At 37.9% G+C, this 17,475-nt stretch overlaps 2 protein-coding genes across 4 annotated transcripts in view; one reads left to right on the forward strand and one right to left on the reverse strand.

Moving 5' to 3' along the window:
* Positions 1-13,256: 13,256 nt before the first annotated feature.
* Positions 13,257-13,965, reverse strand: LOC128863493 (uncharacterized). Its single transcript, XM_054102687.1, has 4 exons — positions 13,896-13,965; positions 13,799-13,840; positions 13,650-13,748; positions 13,257-13,599 (listed from the first exon to the last, which is right to left on the reverse strand). The coding sequence occupies exons 1-4, from the start codon at positions 13,896-13,898 to the stop codon at positions 13,318-13,320; spliced, it is 426 nt and encodes a 141-aa protein (XP_053958662.1). The 5' UTR covers positions 13,899-13,965; the 3' UTR covers positions 13,257-13,317.
* Positions 13,966-15,408: 1,443 nt separating this feature from the next.
* LOC128862921 (uncharacterized) overlaps positions 15,409-17,475 on the forward strand; it is a 45,523-nt gene continuing 43,456 nt past the window's right edge. The window contains exon 1 of one of the 3 annotated variants that reach the window (XM_054101750.1): positions 15,409-15,573. In XM_054101750.1, the coding sequence (XP_053957725.1) occupies positions 15,538-15,573 (36 nt within the window). In that variant the 5' untranslated portion in view covers positions 15,409-15,537. Of the gene's footprint in view, positions 15,574-15,614; positions 15,870-17,475 lie in introns of those variants that run through there. The other 2 variants (XM_054101751.1, XM_054101749.1) reach the window with 2 other exon arrangements.

Consider the following 17,475-nt stretch of genomic DNA (forward strand, 5'->3'; position numbering starts at 1 on the left):
TTAGAAAATCATAATTGTTATTTATTGCATTGGAACCCAAAAGGTACCCCCAAAGGTATGTATTCTACAACTTTCTTTCGCTTTATATACGTTGGACATTGATTTATAATGAGAGTTATATCTTGTAACATCAGAGGGATAGAAGGAAAATTAGAATCTTAACATATAAGAAGTGGACGATTTTTTTTTCTCAGTAATAGGTATTTACAGTGGGCCACACTCAAAATTGGGCACTCCAGGGAAGGAGATTTTAACTTAAATAAGAAAAAAAAATATTTGATTTCAATTTGTTTCTATTTATTTATTTACACTAGTATGTAAGAAATACAATTATAAGAATTAACTTCATTGAAAATAAATTTGTATAAAATTAATGCCGTGTATGCCACTCATACTCAAAAGGCGACAGTTAGAATTCGTTAGCTGTGGACCGTTATAGTATGTTCATATCAAAGCTTCGCCTGCCCTTATAATGTGACTAGCCCAACGTAGTTGGTGAAACTTTATTATGGTGACCATATTCGGGAGTTTATACAGCCTTAGAAGCTCGTGAATGAATCGTATTTTCCAAATATCGTTTTCGCAAACAGCACCAAATATTTTTGGTAGTATTTTACACCCAAAAAGTTGAGTTTTTGCTCGTCGGCCTTGTTTAGTGCCCACATTTCACTAGCATATATAAGTACTGGTAATTGATAATTTCGCTGGTCTTCCAAGAATGCAACGTTTTATGTGGCTTTTTAACGCAAAGTAGCATCGGTTTGCGGCAAGTGTTATTTGATCGATTTTAGTCGTTGCTGTTTTTATTGTCGATATTGACCTCACAATATTTGAATTCCTGAACATTTCGCAAATGTGGAAACCTATTTTAAGAATTTGGCCGATTTTCTGCACTGCTTGTCCTTGAGGTGATGGCACCATTGCCTTCGTATTTTCTCTGCATTAAGTGATATTACTTTTTCAAGGGCAGCAGACATGAAGACCTTGTCTGAGACCATTTCTTGATTTCCAATGACAGCGAATTTCCAATTTTAAAGACGTTTCAAAAATTTGCTAGGGTTAACATAAATGTTAGTCGAATAAGTTTGTGTGGGATTTCAAATTCGACCAGAGCAGCGACGAGATGAGTTCGTATAATACTAGCATATGCAGTTTTGAAGTCAATAAACAAGTGAAATTTGGTTACGTTGATCTATGTATAGTGGACCTTCTTGATTTGAAACCAATCTTATAATTTCTTACATCCTTCTCAGTAAATGGGGGCAGCCGTTCGTACAATATGTTAGAGAATATTTTATAGCAAATATTAAAGAGTTTTATCGATCTATAGTTTTCACACTTGAATTTGTCTCCCTTCTTGTGGAGTGGGCAGATTATTCCGACTTCCCATGGTTCTAGCACACACATTATACATTTTATTTACATTTCTGTCAGCTTTTACATCTATTCTAAGTTTTACTATTTCACCTTATATAAGGTATTCTTCTGCAATCCCAAATCGGCAAACAATTTCGTCACCAATAATGACATTTTAAAAATGAAGCTAAAGCCTTTCATTCCCAGAACGGCTTTTGAAACATATGGCGTAATTCGAGGAGTTGCTCTTTACCTTTCAAATGAAGAAATCATGAGAGATATAAAGTCTGCTAGCAAAGTAAACTTCGTACAACGTTTTCTGAGACGTTATCCGGAGGATTCAAGCAAATTTCTCCCAACCTTCTCAGTTAAGCTGGGATTTTTGGGCAACAGCCTACCTAAGGAAGTCAAGCTTGAGTATACAAATTTTCAAGTAGAACATTACTTTCCATCTGTTAGGCAATGCTACAACTGTGGAAGATTAGGACACACACAAAAAGGCTGTAAAAGTAGTAAACGCTGCTTGCTCTGTGGTAATACGGAAGTTTGTATACCGCCCTGCAAAATAAGTCAATGCATTCTATGCAAAGGTAACGACCATAAATATTCAGATAGGGAGAAGTGTCCAGTATGGAAGAAGGAAAATGAAATTAATAAATTGAAAACCGTAAAAAAGTTATCTCGTAAAGAGGTGCTAAATACTTTCTTTCCCAAAAGCAATAACCGCTTCGATGTCTTAGATGTTGAAGATACGGATTTTCCGGTACTGGTTGAGAACGACAACATGATCGACTCTAATGAAGTAATAAATCGTTCCTTGACAAAAAAGAAATATAGCTCAGTTGTCAAGAAGGGTGCAATTCCCAAACAGTCTTCTGTCAAGCCTGATAAGGTCTTGAACAAAAATACCAAGCCTCGTGTGGTTCCAGTCTTTGAAAGGCAAGACTATCAAATTACTTCCCAGCTAGAAAAGGTGTTATGGGAGCTAGTGAAGATAGCTAAAGCTACTTGTGTAAGACTTAATGATATTGAGACCCTTGCCCAGGTCACCAAACTGAGCGGTATGAGGGATCAGATTTTGGCTAATCGAGACGTAGCACTTTTTAAGTGCGGTTCGGCATCAGCAGATTCATTAGATGAAATGTCTGCAATATAATTGCCAATCCTTGAAGACAAATATAGACAATATTGATTATTATATTAATAATAATCGTGTTGATGTGGTTTGTCTTAGTGAAATATTTGAGTATAATGAAAATAAATGTAGAAAATTTATCAATTTTAATATGATTAGAAAAAACAGACCAGATGGCTATGGGGGTGTTGCCATAGCCCTGAAAAAACAGATTCAATTCAGGAGCATAACGTTCGCTTCTAATCTGGATATAATTGTTGCAAAGACGGTTAATTTAAACCCAAACTTTGTAATTTGTGCGGTCTACTTCCCTCCAAGTCTACACTTAAATGAATTTGCGACCGAAGTCAAAAGGTTGTTTCAGTTTCTAAACGGTTTTAGAAATGTGTTAATTTGTGGGGATTTCAATGCCAGATCGACTGTATGGGGTGACAGTTTAAATTCACCCAGAGGTAAGAAATTGGTTGAACTTGTAAATTCATCCGATTTCTGGTGTCCGAACAATTCTTGTTTTACTTTTAAAAGAGATCTAAACAGGACCAATGGGTCGGTTTTGGATCTAACCTTCACAAATGCTCCTACCAACTGTACTTGGAATCTTCTGCCTTTTCAGCTTGGTGGTAGCCACCATTTCCCAATTCTAATAGAGTTCTCCAAAGTTAGTATTAACAATCCCAAATTTCTGGCCAAAAAGAAGCTTCTAAATGCCTTAGGGGATATTTCCTTTGATCCATCATTTGAAATGATTGAAAATAAACTTCAAGAAGAAATATCTGCTGCCACCTTCCGTTGGTCTGAGAAATGCAAACCAAAGGCGTAGTGGAATGAGGGACTAGCCAAGTCCTATCGTCTACTTGTTGCTGCTTACAAAAAAGCTAAACACTACCCATCTCCGGAAAATTTGGAAGTAGCTTTGCAACGCAAGAAGGTGTGGCAAGCTGAAGTGAAAGAGGCCAAAAAAGAAAATTTTGAGGAAAAAATAGCGGAGCTGAATTGTAATTCAAATTCGAGAGAGGCGTGGAATTTTGTTAAATGCCTTAGAGGAGTAAATGGATATTCTGCAGACTCTAAGTGGAACTCAGACAATAATGATGTGTACCTTAACCCTGCAGTAGTCGCGCGGTCTACATATGTAATCCACCATTGTTAAATTTTAATTTTCTTGAAAATCGTGAATCGATTTCATCGGAGATTTTTGCTACTTGTAACAAACAAATAGAGAGTCACTCTCAGTGTTCCGCTGTAAATTGTCGCGTGCAGTTGTGTCGCTAGAGGTTCATGAAATTCATGGTCTACGTATGTATGCCGCGCGACCGATGACGTAAGTATTTTAAATTAGGTTTTATGCTAATAGCTAGTTATACTTTATAAAAAAAAGTGGACTTTTGGCATACTTTATCATTTTAAAATTTTGTGGAACTTTTCTGATAATATTTACATATGTATGCTACTCTGCTGAAATTACTTTGGACGAACAACTCTTGTCCTTCAGAGGGCGTTGTTCTTTTCGGCAGTATATTAAAATAAATAAACCTGCTAAGTATGGACTGAAAGTTTTTGGACTTGTAGATGTTCATTACCCATACACCTTTAAGTTAGAAATTTACGCCGGCCAACAACCCGAAGGTCCAGTTCGATTAAGCAACGAGAGATTTGATATCGTGATGAGAATGGTGCAACCAATTTTGGATAAACATATCAATATTACTATGGACATTTGGTTTTCCTCTCTGAAAATTGCAAAGCAATGATTTGATAATGGAATTACAATGGTTGCTACCGTTCGAAAAGATAAAAGAGAAGTTCCCAGGGAATTTAGAATAGCTAGAGGCAATCCAATATGCTCCTCAAAATTTGGATTTCACTCTCCATATACTCTGGTTTCTTATGCAACAAAAGCCAACAAAGTGGTAATAGCTATGTCTACAATGTACATGGATACAACGATTGATCCTGACATCGGAGATCAACGAAAGGCGGAAAAAATAACATACTATAATGGCACTAAAAATGGCGTTGATCTGGTTGACAAGATGTGTTCTCTTTATGACGTATCTGGGAGTCCGAGAAGGTGGCCGCTGACTGAGTTCTATAATCTTGTAAACCTCAGTGCTCTCAACGCATTATGCATTTACACTGCAAACAGTAACTATGAATCTGTCAACTGTCACTAGCTCACCAAAGATTAACACTTACCACGCTATCTAGAACACTGACATTTAAAATAAAAGACTTCCTGCATCTTTCACAAGTTGTAACTCATCAAGGTCCAACGCAGAATAACTACGTCGGTCGTTGCTACGATTGTGGAAGGGCCCGTAATAAAAGCACCCGTAAAGTGTGTAACGCTTGCAATAAACGCATTTGTTCTGATCATTCCAAGACTGTATGTTCGTCATGTTTCGAAAACAATTAAAACATCTCAATTATCTTCTGGTTATTTTATATATATTTTATACTTTTGTGAAGTATCTTAATTTTTTGTTAAAAAATGAAGTTTAGGTTTTTATTTATTTTATGTAAGAACAGAAAGTTTATTTATGTTATTTTTGATTAATATTAATAAATTAAACAATAACAAGAACATTTAAAACAAAAGCAATGGAAGAATTAAATATTTATCTTTTGTATTTTTAATTTTAAAATGGATTACATATGTAGACCGCGCGACCAATTACGTCAGTTTCGGGGCGCGACTACTGTAGGGTTAAGCATTTGAAATCACAGGTACCACCCAACTCTGCTGTCTGGCAGGAACTACCCAATACAACTCCTGTATCCAGGCTAGCCTTTCAGTATGATGAAGTGGTCACGGTGCTTAATGCCAAAAAACGGCGCTCAGCAGGAGGCTGTGATGGAATAACATACGACATGATTCGCGCTCTCTCTGACAAAAGCTTATGTAACCTTTTAACAGCGCTAAATGATGCTTTTCTTGCAAATAATATTAGAGAATCGTGGAGATATATTAAGATTGTTCCCATTCCAAAAAAAGATAAAGACTTCACAAATTTTAGACCTATTTCCTTGATTTCAGTCATGTTAAAGTTAATTAACCAAATGCTCAAGATAAGAATAACCGATGCCTTTGATGGGAGTCGCGCCCTCCCCAGAAACTCTTTTGCGTACAGGAAGGATAGATCGGCTGCTATGTGCATCAATCAATTACAACATAAAATTGCTATATGGAAAAATAGAGGTCTTAAGGTTATACTCCTTACTTTGGATATAGAAAATGCCTATAACTGTGTAAGGGGTAATCTGTTAGTTGATATACTCAGAAAAAAAGGCATAGAGAGTCATTATACGTCCTGGATTGCGAATTTCCTATCCAATAGAATCCTAAAAATTGGTACGGAGTCGGTTGTTGTAAATGACGGCTTACCCCAAGGTAGCTGTTTATCGCCTATACTTTTTAATGTCTATACGGCTAAGTTGCACGATATTCAGGATAATTGTACCTCCATCTATCAATTTGCGGATGATTTTATTATTGCCTCATATCATAGAGATTTTGATTTGGCTGAGGCCAATCTCCACAGTAAAGTTCGAGAGTTTAATCTTGTGGCAAATACGTTAAATCTGTCATTCAACCTTGAGAAATGCAACCTGATGTATGTTGCAAAGGGAAACCGTAAAACTCTGAACAATAATTTTGGCAGTGTGATGATTAAACAGACAAAAAGTATTAAGTTCCTTGGTCTTGTAATAAGCTCATCACTGACCCTAGGAACGCACTATGATCAGATAATCAAGGAATCGGCCTTCAATTTAAATTTTTTCAAGATGCTGACTTCTGTCAGGGCTGGGTTACACCCTCAGACTGCTATGAAGTTCTATAGAAGCTTTATAAGATAAAAAATTGAGTATTGTAGGACCACCAGCGGTCATGCAAATAAGACTGTGATCAGAAAGATTACTACCTTTCAAAATTGCTTCCTTAGGAGAAGTTTAGGGGTTCCTCCAGCTACACCAGTTCCCTTGCTGTATGCTGTTGCCCATGAGTTACCACCCACTGAAAGATCTCTTTGGCTTACTGCCAAAGAAATCGTGAAATTAAAACAAACAAACTCTAGCATTTACAAAATGATTGAAAACTCTGCAGAGGTTAAATCCAGTTATAGCTTTGTTTTAAAAAAATTTGAAGAGATTTTTGTGAATACCAATGTAAATTTAATGACTGTAAACTGTGAAAACTTGGTGGTGATAGATGACTCCTTGTCTAGAGCGAAAAGCAAATTTTCCAATCATGAAATTAAAGCTATTTTTGCTGAAAAAATCGATGAACTCAAGCGTGATGGTGTCGATCTTCTGGCAACTGATGCGTCTGTTGAGCTTAATGCCGTTGGGTGTGGCATTTTTAATGTTACAAACAACACGGAGCATTTGTTTAAAATAGAAATGCGAACCTCCTCCACTTTTGGTGAATTGTGGGCCTTGCTTAAGGCCTTAGATATTGCGAAAGAATGCAAAATGAGTGAGATCTGTATTTTTACCGATAGTCTGAGTTTATGTCTGCTGCTCAAGAAAGCGAGCTCCAACAACTGCTGTGTTACACTTTTTAAACAAAACGTAAATGAATACGGTTTTGACAGTGTTCGGGTGGTTTGGACGCCTGGACATGTTGGTATTCCAATAAATGAAAGAGCCGATGCTATTGCAAAAAAGATGTTTGCTACGGCTCAATATTGAGCGTAGAATTCACTTTTGAAGAGGCACTCAGAATTATAAGAAATTTAATATTCAGGGATTGGTATGACGGCTTTCGTTCATTCTCAGAAGAAAAACCAAACCTTTTTGCCAAACTGCATGATTGCTTACCGACAAAACCTTGGTTTCATAAAGCTTCCTTTGATGTCAAAGTTATCAAAATGGTAAATAGAATACTAGTAGGATGTACTTGTGACAGCGTATATTTGCACAAAATAGGGGCCAATAACACTGATCTTTGTATGTGCGGTGAAATTAACTCGTACGTTCACAGAATCTTTAACTGTCCACTCCTTAATCACATCAGAAAAAATTACAGCTTTTTTGATTCATACACGGACCTCGTTTCCATATTTAAAAACAATGAAGTCTTTAAGTCTTTTATTTCATTTCTTAGTGCTGCCAACCTTTCCTTTTAAATAATATCACTCTCAAAACTTTGATGCACCAGAGCACTTAGTTTTACATACCGAAAATAGGTATTTTTCAATACCAAACGTTGAACACCCTGGCTTTTTGTGGATGTAAAATCCCGCCAAACACATCTCAAATTCCAAAAAAAAAAAAAAAAAGTTTTACTTTACGTTATTGAGATTTTTCTAAGAGACAAATTAAACTGTGAAAACTACCGTGGAATCACTCTCCTAAATTCCACATATAAAATCTTTTCTCGAATCCTCGCATCCCGGCTAACTGCGGAAGCAGAAAAAATCTTGGGCGAATACCAAGGCGTATATATATATACAACCTTTGTGCTCTCGCTATTTTCAATGTTGTTATTGACTGTAGACTAAAAACTGCCAAATGCAAGGTATGTGAGCGCGGCGGGAACATCAAGAAGAGTTCGGAAAGTAACTATCTTGAAAGAGAGTTGGCTGCTTTGAAAATAGTGAGGTGGAATACCTCATGAGGTAGCGGTGAATCTTATTCGATAACTTTGTTGTTGCACTCGCATGCAAATTTTTCGTCAAGTGAGCAGAGCTCAGAAATAGTGGCGAATCAAAGACGCCTAATATTGAGTGTAAATTCGTCGTCGTTGAAGGAGTTCCCTGTAGAGGTCAAATGCGTTGAAAACTACCCTCAGCTTCGTAACGTCGTAACGCTGGACCCCTTTATTACTGGATGATGGGGCATATAATAAGCGTCTTTCGTGGATTCAGATACAGCCTCCATATGACTAATTTCGAAGAGTTCTTGTATGAAGCCATTGTAAAGTGACGTGACAGTAAGTCATTGTCAGCCTTCGTTCGATTCGTAGCAGAATCGAAGAGCGAGATTCCGCAGCAATTATTCGAACTGCCATTACCTTGTAAGCACTTCATCCAGTTGAGCGTCGCAGTGCAGCGATTGTGATTTGTGCATGGAGAGAGCAGAACTTCAACACTTCCAAACTAAGTTCAGCTAAAAACTGCTCTCTCCATCATAGGTGAGTCAGGTGGACCTTTCCGAAGTTCGGTATAGATATATAATAATAATAATTGGCGCGTACACTTCTGTTAGGTGTTTGGCCGAGCTCTTCCTCCTATTTGTGGTGTGCGTCTTGATGTTGTTCCACAAATGGAGGGACCTACAGTTTCAAGCCGACTCCGAACGGCAGATATTTTTATAAGGAGCTTTTTCATGGCAGAAATACACTCGGAGGTTTGCCATTGCCTGCCGAGGGGCGACAGCTATTAGAAAAATGTTTTTTTTTTTTTTATTAATTTTGCTTTCACCGAGATTCGAACCAACGACCTCTCTGTGAATTCCGAACGCTAATCACGCACCAACCCATTCGGCTACGGCGGCCGCCTGTCAATAACATCGATTCCAACCATTACATCTATGCGACCAGACTCCGTAAAGCGCTGATCAACTGGGAATACCCGCGAATGTGGGAATACCTACTCAAGAACATTTAACGAATATACTGGCAGTTCTCTGGTGGTTCTCGGAAAAATAAATACATTTATGGCAAGGCACTTGTCTGAACAATTTGATAAAACAAACCGTGGAGTCTCGCCTCTGCAAGGACCCTATTTTGAGCAGTGTTGAAGCGACTTTACTGCTCTTCCAGTAGAAAGTACTTTGATACATTGTCAATATCCATGGTAAATGCATCGTCTTTACTTGTTGTCATGTATCTTTTAATAGGGTTACGAATTTTCGTACGTTAAAATTCAAATAAATAATATATCTTACAATAACTCCTCTGAGTTCTGACAGAGCATTACGGATGCTGGCTCACACACTAACACATCAGCGCATAAACAAGATCTGGAAACGAAAAGCTCGTTTAACAAGCTGGGATAACAAGTAAGAGCCCTTGTGAACACGCTAAACGAAAACAAAGGAAAGCGCCGTACCATACAAAACCTATGAGGAACATTATATTTAGCAAAAAATTCCACTACCACCGGGCTGCCGTAGAAAGTAGAAGCAGTGGAAGAAATGCAACCGGTGGGAAAGGTTCATGTATCAGCTTCTTCTCACCTAGTCCAGCCGAATCAACAAATAAGTGGACACTGGTAAATAAGCAAAACCCAAAAAGGCCAAACAAACTATTAATAAAAGTACGGGAAGAGTAAGACCCGACGCCATAATAACTGAAAAGAAAGTGAAAAGCGACGAAAAACTCAAGAATTTCGCTGAATCAATATCGAAAATATGGAGAACCCAAGACCGATGTAGTCCTAATCATCAGCAGAAAAATAGTAGAAACTATAAATTTAAATGTTGGGACTGTAACTACTAGTTCAAACCCCGCTACTAAATACCTAGGAGGATGGCTGACAGTCGTTTAAACATCAAAACGCACCTGGAATACGCTGTTAACAAGGCATCGAATGTGCAATTATGTCTGTTGCGAATAATGCCAAACAATGGCGGACCTAGCCACTGCTAGAATACTTTATAGCAGGGTAGTAAGCTCGGCTCTTTTGTATGCCACACCGATCTGGGCTCATGCACTGAACTTAAATAGCTACACTTAAAATCTGACAGCCGTCTAGCGGCTAAGCGCTTTGCGGATTATCCGGCTTCGCTGCAATTTCGGACGATGCTTCCTTCGCTATAGCAGGACTAGTCCCCGTAGACATTTTGACGAAAGAAATGCAGAGAGTGAATGTAAGGCTATCTGAACACGACGGTAGAGCAAGTCGTAAAACTATTGCAGAAGAACAAAAGCGTCGTTCGATGACAAGACCGGTGGAACAGATCACCGAAAGGTAGATTGAAGCATGGGCTAATAATACGCATTCTTACGACGTGGTTAGAAAGGAACCATGGGGAAACAAACTTCCAATTCCTTTCAGGACTCGGAGTATTTCGAAAATACTCCATAGATTAGGCCATGACAGTTACCCAAACGGCCCAATCTGCACGGAGAGGGAAGAAGAGGCCGATCACGTCTTGTTCCAATGCCCACACTATGCTCCCGAAACCTGTGGTATATTAAACGGAGAAAATATTATAGATTTTATGCTAAAATCGGGTGATGATCTAAGACGCGCGGAGGCACAATTACGTTCGGGATATTGTAGCAGGTTAAACTCCTACTTATCCAGAATCGACCCCGACATACCAAACATATGTCCGGCATGTGAAGGCACCCCGCACGACACTAACCACCTTTTCGCATGCCCCCTAAAACCGACTCATCTAACACCCCTCTCCCTCTGGACCCAACCCGTCGAAACAGCATGTTTCCTGGGCCTACCTTTAGATGAGCTAGACGAAGATGACCGGTGATATGCCCGACACTGGCGAGGCTACTATTACTGTTAACAAACAAACAAACGCGCGGAAGTTCGTAGACGAAATAACTAGGAGCATATGTGCTAACCAGCCCCGTGAGGTAATTTCTTTTTGGACAGTTCCGCGGGGAGATTGGTAGATAGTGGAGAGGTGTTTAGTACGTAAGTGCAGCTGTGAGGCTACAAGTCGTCCATACTGCTATGCCGGTATAGCAGTACTCATGAGAGTTTCCTCTTCACGGGTGTCGTCCCAGAAAAAAAAATTTAATACAAATATACTTATACTTGGACTTGAATGCGTTGCGAGCTATCCGGCTCGAGGGTCCAAAAATGTTTTGACTTTTCTCCAATTTGTATGGTGCGGTTTTCCAAAATCAAGGTATTGACATTTGTCTTTCGCAAATCCCCATAGAAGCAAAGACGAGAAATTCTGGAAAAAAACTACATTTTACGGACGAAACTAAAATTAATATGATTGATGCTGATTGCAAGACTTTTCCTCATCGTAAAAAAACCAAGGGTTCAATCCCCGCTACATAACAATGAATGATAAGGACCCCAAGCATACAGCAAAAGTACTAACAAATTGGCTTTCCGACGAAAAAATTTCGATTCTGGATTGGCCAGCACAAAGCTCCGACCTTAACACCATTAAAAATCTGTGGAACGATATTTTAGGTAAGGTTGAGCAAAAAAAATTTCAGAATGCCAATGAACTATGGCAAGGAGTACAAGAAGCGTGAAACTCTATTGGCTTGGAGAGATACCAAAAGTGAAGCAGTTTTCAAAAATAATGGATACTCAACAAAAGACTAATGACGTAAGAAATTAACCAACAAATTTAAACAATTTGAAATAACTGATTTCTGTTTTTGTTGCAGATCGATAAAAGTGCGTTATTTCAGAGTCAAAATGTGATAAATTTCGATTTTTATAGATATAGATATTGAATTGTTATTTATTTTGCGTTTTTTTTTCTTTTATTTTTTTTAAATAAACAGATTTGTGCAAAAATACACCGAATTCACTTTTTACACGGTCTTTACATACATGATTTTCAAATAGCACGATTCACTAATACATTTTTTACATGAAATGTTCATAATTTCACGAATCTCAAAACAAAAAATGTTTTCTAAATAACATATGTATATATGTATGTAGGTATGTAGGGACCCATTCTCGGTAGGTAGGAGGTTAACTTGCTACAATATTTAGAAGAATATGAAAGAAAGAAGGGAGTAATGTCGCGCAAGTGACCTCCAAGGGGCCGTCTTTGACAAACGCAAAATAAATGAGTTAGGCTGAATGCCTGCCCTAAGAAAAAGTATTGCAAGCGGCCTTGCCGCATAGGCTGTTCTAGTGAAGAAGAGACTAGACATTGCTAGTTTACTGGGGCGGCAGTTTTTATGGTTTTTCCATTGTGTGGAATCTCCAACTTACCCCACTAAATCTAAGGCGACGGAGGTAAAATTGCAGCTATAAATTAAAGTCGACGAGACATTAATACCGACTGTAAAAGACTCTAAATTATTGGGGGTCACCTTTGATAGTTTCTCAAATACGTTCTGAATTACGCAGCGCTCAATTGAACGCCTGGTACTATGGATTCGCAGTGGAGAAAGTTGAAGATCCTGCTGGGTTGTTACCGCGAGAATTACACCTGCAAACGCTACCTAGCAGCAGAGCCACCTACCAGGCGAGTGAGGAGACATCTCTTTAATTATAACGATGAGATCCAAGACTGAACACATCTAATGGACTATACAGTATATAGACATGTATTAAACGGCATTAATCGCGAGTCTCTTACCACTTTCCTAAACTCCAGCAGCCACCCATCGCAAACGAAGAGATTCAGCAACCTCGTCGCGCCCGTGTTATCCTGGCACAATTACGCTCTCTTTCGACGCAACCGTTGAAACAGCATGTTTCTTGGGCTAACCTTTAGATCAGGTAGACGATGAGAACCGACTTGACGAATTGCAACAGACACAATCATTATTTACAGTAAGGAACAAAAATATATCAAACATGAAATTATTGAATCGACAATTTGCCAAATGGTGTCTTAGTTGTTGTTGTTGTAGCAGCATAAACATTCCCCATACATACATATATGGGGAATGCTGCTGAAGTGACAATCCTTAGCCAGATATAAATCCGGGTAGTTCCGGTAACGTAGAACCGACTGTCGTAGGAACGATGGCATCTTGGTCAAACTTTCTTCTGCTTGCAATATAGTCTACAGGCTTAATAAATTCTTTTCTATGAAGTGAAACCGGCTAAACCAAGGATTTGGAAACTCGACAAACACTGAATTATGAGCATAACTGTAATGACAAAGTCAATCTTTATTATTCGGTGAAGCATATGTGAAAATTATTTCCTATTTTTATTAGAACTAGGATGACTAATTTGCCCACGCAGAACACTTTTCGCGCCATTGGGCTGGGCATTCTTATATCGCGGTCGAATTTGGCCCCTCAAATTTTGGTTCTGGATTCCTGTGCCTGGTCGACCTTTACCAATTTCGGAACGATTTCTTGATTTAGCATGTGCATCGTCCTTAACCATATCAATAACTTCATCCGGAATTCGTAAGTATTTGATTGTACTGCCCCGTATATAACATTCGGGCATTCGCCAAAATCTGTCTCCGTCCTAAAAAAAATAGAGGTTTTATAAGATACTGGCATTTAGAACAAGCTCACCTTAGAAGTACAAATAACATCTCTAAGATTTATGTTCATCCATGAATCACAGCTCACCAAATGCCCATTATAGGTTTCACCATTTTTGAGTTCGACTAGCTTCAAAAGAAAGTGCTTAGTAAAATACCTCTAATATTTAAATTGCATACCATTGGATGGCTTTGAGCCGTTTTTAATAGCGTTAGGGGTAGCTATAAAAATTATAAATTTATTAGTTGTAAATATTTATATATAACATATTAATACCATTCGAACTGAGTCCTTCGCTTAATAACATCAACACATCTGCTTACTGAGCTTAGAAATACTGACAGCATATCGATAACTTCAATCTATTCGATGTTTGTCGTTCGATATATAGTAAGATGAATAGAAGTATTCATGCAAAGTTTTTCCCAATGAAGTCGCCCCGGTAAAATTTTATCTAATATTAATACCCCTCGTATTGAAAAATATCTTATATATAAAATGAAACGGATTTCTAAACGTAAAACCTCTACCATTTTAAAACTCATAGTTTTAAAGTTACCACACTGCAAAGATTATAAAATTGACCAACATTTTTACTATTTCAGATAAAAAATTATGACCTCGAGATCGAAAATCGTAAGGGAGAAGAACTTGAAAATGCTGCTGCACCATCTTGGCGACCTTATGATATAGAGTGTAAGCATTGTCGCAAAGTCGAGATCTGAGGGGATAGTTGATATCAGATTAATTGAATGATGCTGACCTGGAGAAGAACATGGGAGCGAAAGACGACGGAGAAAAACTATTCATCTAAAACGCTAGATAGTTTTGTAGCTCAGACATATTGGGTGCAGTGGAATAGTTTTAAATTTATTGACGGTGTTTTGCATCGTGTATGGGAAAGTGAAGATGGTAATCTAATTATACTTTCTCAATCCAGAATTACATCCGTGTTAGACGAATTCCAAAATAGGCCGGTGAAGGTCATCTGAGTATCACTAAAACGCTGGAGAAGATTAAGCAGCGGGTTTAGGAGAATATTTCAAAGAATCGGAGAAATGGTAGAAGATTTCAGCAATATGTAGACCACGGGCTCATAATTTGAGCGAGTGGCCATGTATGTGGCGGGTCCGTTTCAATAAGCGACTTCAGCAATCGATATGTACTTGTTGTAACGGCCTACTTCAGTAGGTGGTCAGAAGTGTACGCGCTACCAAACCAAGAAGCCAAAATAATTGCTGAGGGGTTTGTGCAGAACTGGTTGGCTCGGTTTGGAGTTCCTATTAAGTTGCAGTCAGATCGAGTCCGCAGTAATTAAAGACATACGTTGCTTGATTGGGATTAAGAAAAATTACGTGTTTGTGAAAATTCAGTGAATGGCTTGGTAGTTTTGTGGTTCATGAGATTTAAACTAATCAAACTATTGAAAACGAAGTGCCGTATGTTGAATTGTGAAAATAAGGTTTGTTTGCGTTTTTATGCGGAAGATGCCGTGGTAGAAAAGTATGTATGTATGTGTGTGTGTGTAATTTCTTGTTTGGCGTTTTCCATTGCTATCGACTACTCTACTTCTTCACAAACAAGTAATTGCCCTCCCTTTTGCTTGTTTATTCATCCGCTCTTACGGCACGGCGAATTCAGAAGGCGTAGTCTGTCTCTCTGTCATTCTTGGTTGATTGCTGCTTGCCGAATACACGATTTAACTATTGCATTCAATTAAAGCTTTGAGTAGACACTTGTGTAAACACAGCTTTAGGTGGATTTCTTATGTATCGTAAAGTCGATACAATATAAATATTGTCGTTGTAGCTACATTTCTTTTAGCACATTCGCCTTGTTCATTGCTCAACTATCGTTCAATTCACAATTAAGGTTTTAAATCGCAGTCTTGTTTCTTCTTTTAAATTTTTTTGTTGGAATGTCAGGGGAAAGAGAGTATCGAGAAGACTTAAAGGTAAATTAATTGTATGGGTTTCTCCATTCTGTTCACAACCATCATAGCAAGGCAATGTGGCATGAGTAGAACAGCTGATTAAGCTTCTTCCATTCGACTCTAATTTAGGATATGTGTAAAACGGAATAACGGAAGGCTTTGTTTACGTTCATTTTCTGTTTAGAATGTGAATAAGTGTTTATAAATGAATTTTGTGCGTTTTTGTGTAAATTTAAATGGAAAAAAAATGAAAACAATATGGGGAAGTGTGCGGTATGCTAAACAATTTTACGCGGGAAATTAAGTTCCAATTGTTGGTAATTATATGTGTACTTTATGGAATACATGGAAAAATTAATCAAAAAAGTGAAAGGGGTACCAATCGCTACGTATTGACCTCAGTACGGCAAAACTTTCCTTTACTACCACGATATATTTGAATGGGGGGCGGAGAGGGAGGGGGCGTGGCATCACCCACCACGCCCATTCGAAAGAGCAAGGTTACACCATTATAAATGTGAAAGTCCCAACCTCGTAGTGTCCCTATAGAGGGGTTTTTTCCGACCGCATTTGCAGTTTGTACTGAAATACAGTTGAAGAGAAGAGTATACAGCAGTCGTCAACCCAGCAAGCATTTAACTTAGGTTTTATATTTCATAGCACTTATGAAAACGTTGTTTTATCGTGTTATGAGTGCCGATGGCGAAAATTTTGGTCAAAAATTGTTCGATTTTGCATTATTTCACTATTTATAAAAAAATTGCGCGATTTTTATTCCAAATTTTCAGTATTGGTAAAAATATTTGTTTTTGTAATATATATGTATATTCGAAATCAAAAAAGCGCCGCAGGCGAAAATTTGGACGGCTCCGACCCCATGTGTTCTCCCATCACTTCTTTTGAGAGAAATATTACGAATTTTTCAATGAAATTCACAGGAGATGTTCACTTCGTGCTTATTTTGCTAAAACTAGCACCAACACTATTCTGTTAATAATAGTTTTTAAGTTATTTGTTGATAAAGTTTGTCTTTTATCTTCACCAAATTTTGATAGAATAAGTGCATTTATCACATTTATTTTAATAAATATTGAAACTATATTAACATACACATACGTTTTTAACTCTTTTTATTTATTTATACCACAAATTAACCATTTATATTGCATTTTTAAGTTGCTAACTCCAAATATGCCAGCTAAATTTACAATAACTGAAAAGCATGGCTGAATGGAGTGCTGCCAGAAGCAAAAAATAAAAAAAATAATAGAATGCCATTGAAAACGAAGCAACATAGGAACATAATTTCCACACACTCTTTTTTGTTAGAATAATGAGGGAATGGGGGTTTACAACCTCTAAGGTGTATATATCGAGTTCATAAATATATATAAATACAATATCGATGTGATTTTCGAAATACAGTTCAGCTTCACGTAAAATTCCTACGCGAAAAGGAGTACTACGCAAAAATACTGTGGATTGCGTAGCCGGAGTTGGACTGATGAGGGTTATTTTTTTGAAGCGCGGCCGAAGGCCGCCCACGCGAAAAGGAGTACTACGCAAAAATACTGTGGATTGCCTGGCCGGAGTTGGACTGATGAGGGTTATTTTTTTGAAGCGCGGCCGAAGGCCGCCCACGCGAAAAAGAGTTCTACGCAAAAATACTGTGGATTGCGTAGCCGGAGTTGGACTGATGAGGGTTATTTTTTTGAAGTGCGGCCGAAGGCCGCCTACGCAGAAGAAAGTTTTACGCAAAAATACTGTGGACAGCATAGACGATTTTTTGTTCCAAATTTTCGGCTGCGGCGCTGTTTTTTCTTTTTTTTTTAAATATATATATGTATATATATATACCATATATTCATAATATAGTGAAAATTTAGAATAAAAAATCGCGCGATTTTTTATTCCAAATTTTCG

The sequence above is a fragment of the Anastrepha ludens genome, chromosome 5 (genome assembly GCF_028408465.1).
Source record: "Anastrepha ludens isolate Willacy chromosome 5, idAnaLude1.1, whole genome shotgun sequence".
In the NCBI taxonomy this organism is placed as follows: Eukaryota; Metazoa; Arthropoda; class Insecta; order Diptera; family Tephritidae; genus Anastrepha; species Anastrepha ludens.

What these genes read in the sequence shown, in the direction of transcription:
- LOC128863493 (XM_054102687.1), bottom strand. An exon ending in CGGCTCAAAGCCATCCAATG is followed by an intron (nt 13,749 to 13,798) that starts GTATGCAATTTA and finishes TTTCTTTTGAAG; the next exon opens with CTAGTCGAACTCAAAAATGG. An exon ending in ATGTTATTTGTACTTCTAAG is followed by an intron (nt 13,600 to 13,649) that starts GTGAGCTTGTTC and finishes TATTTTTTTTAG; the next exon opens with GACGGAGACAGATTTTGGCG.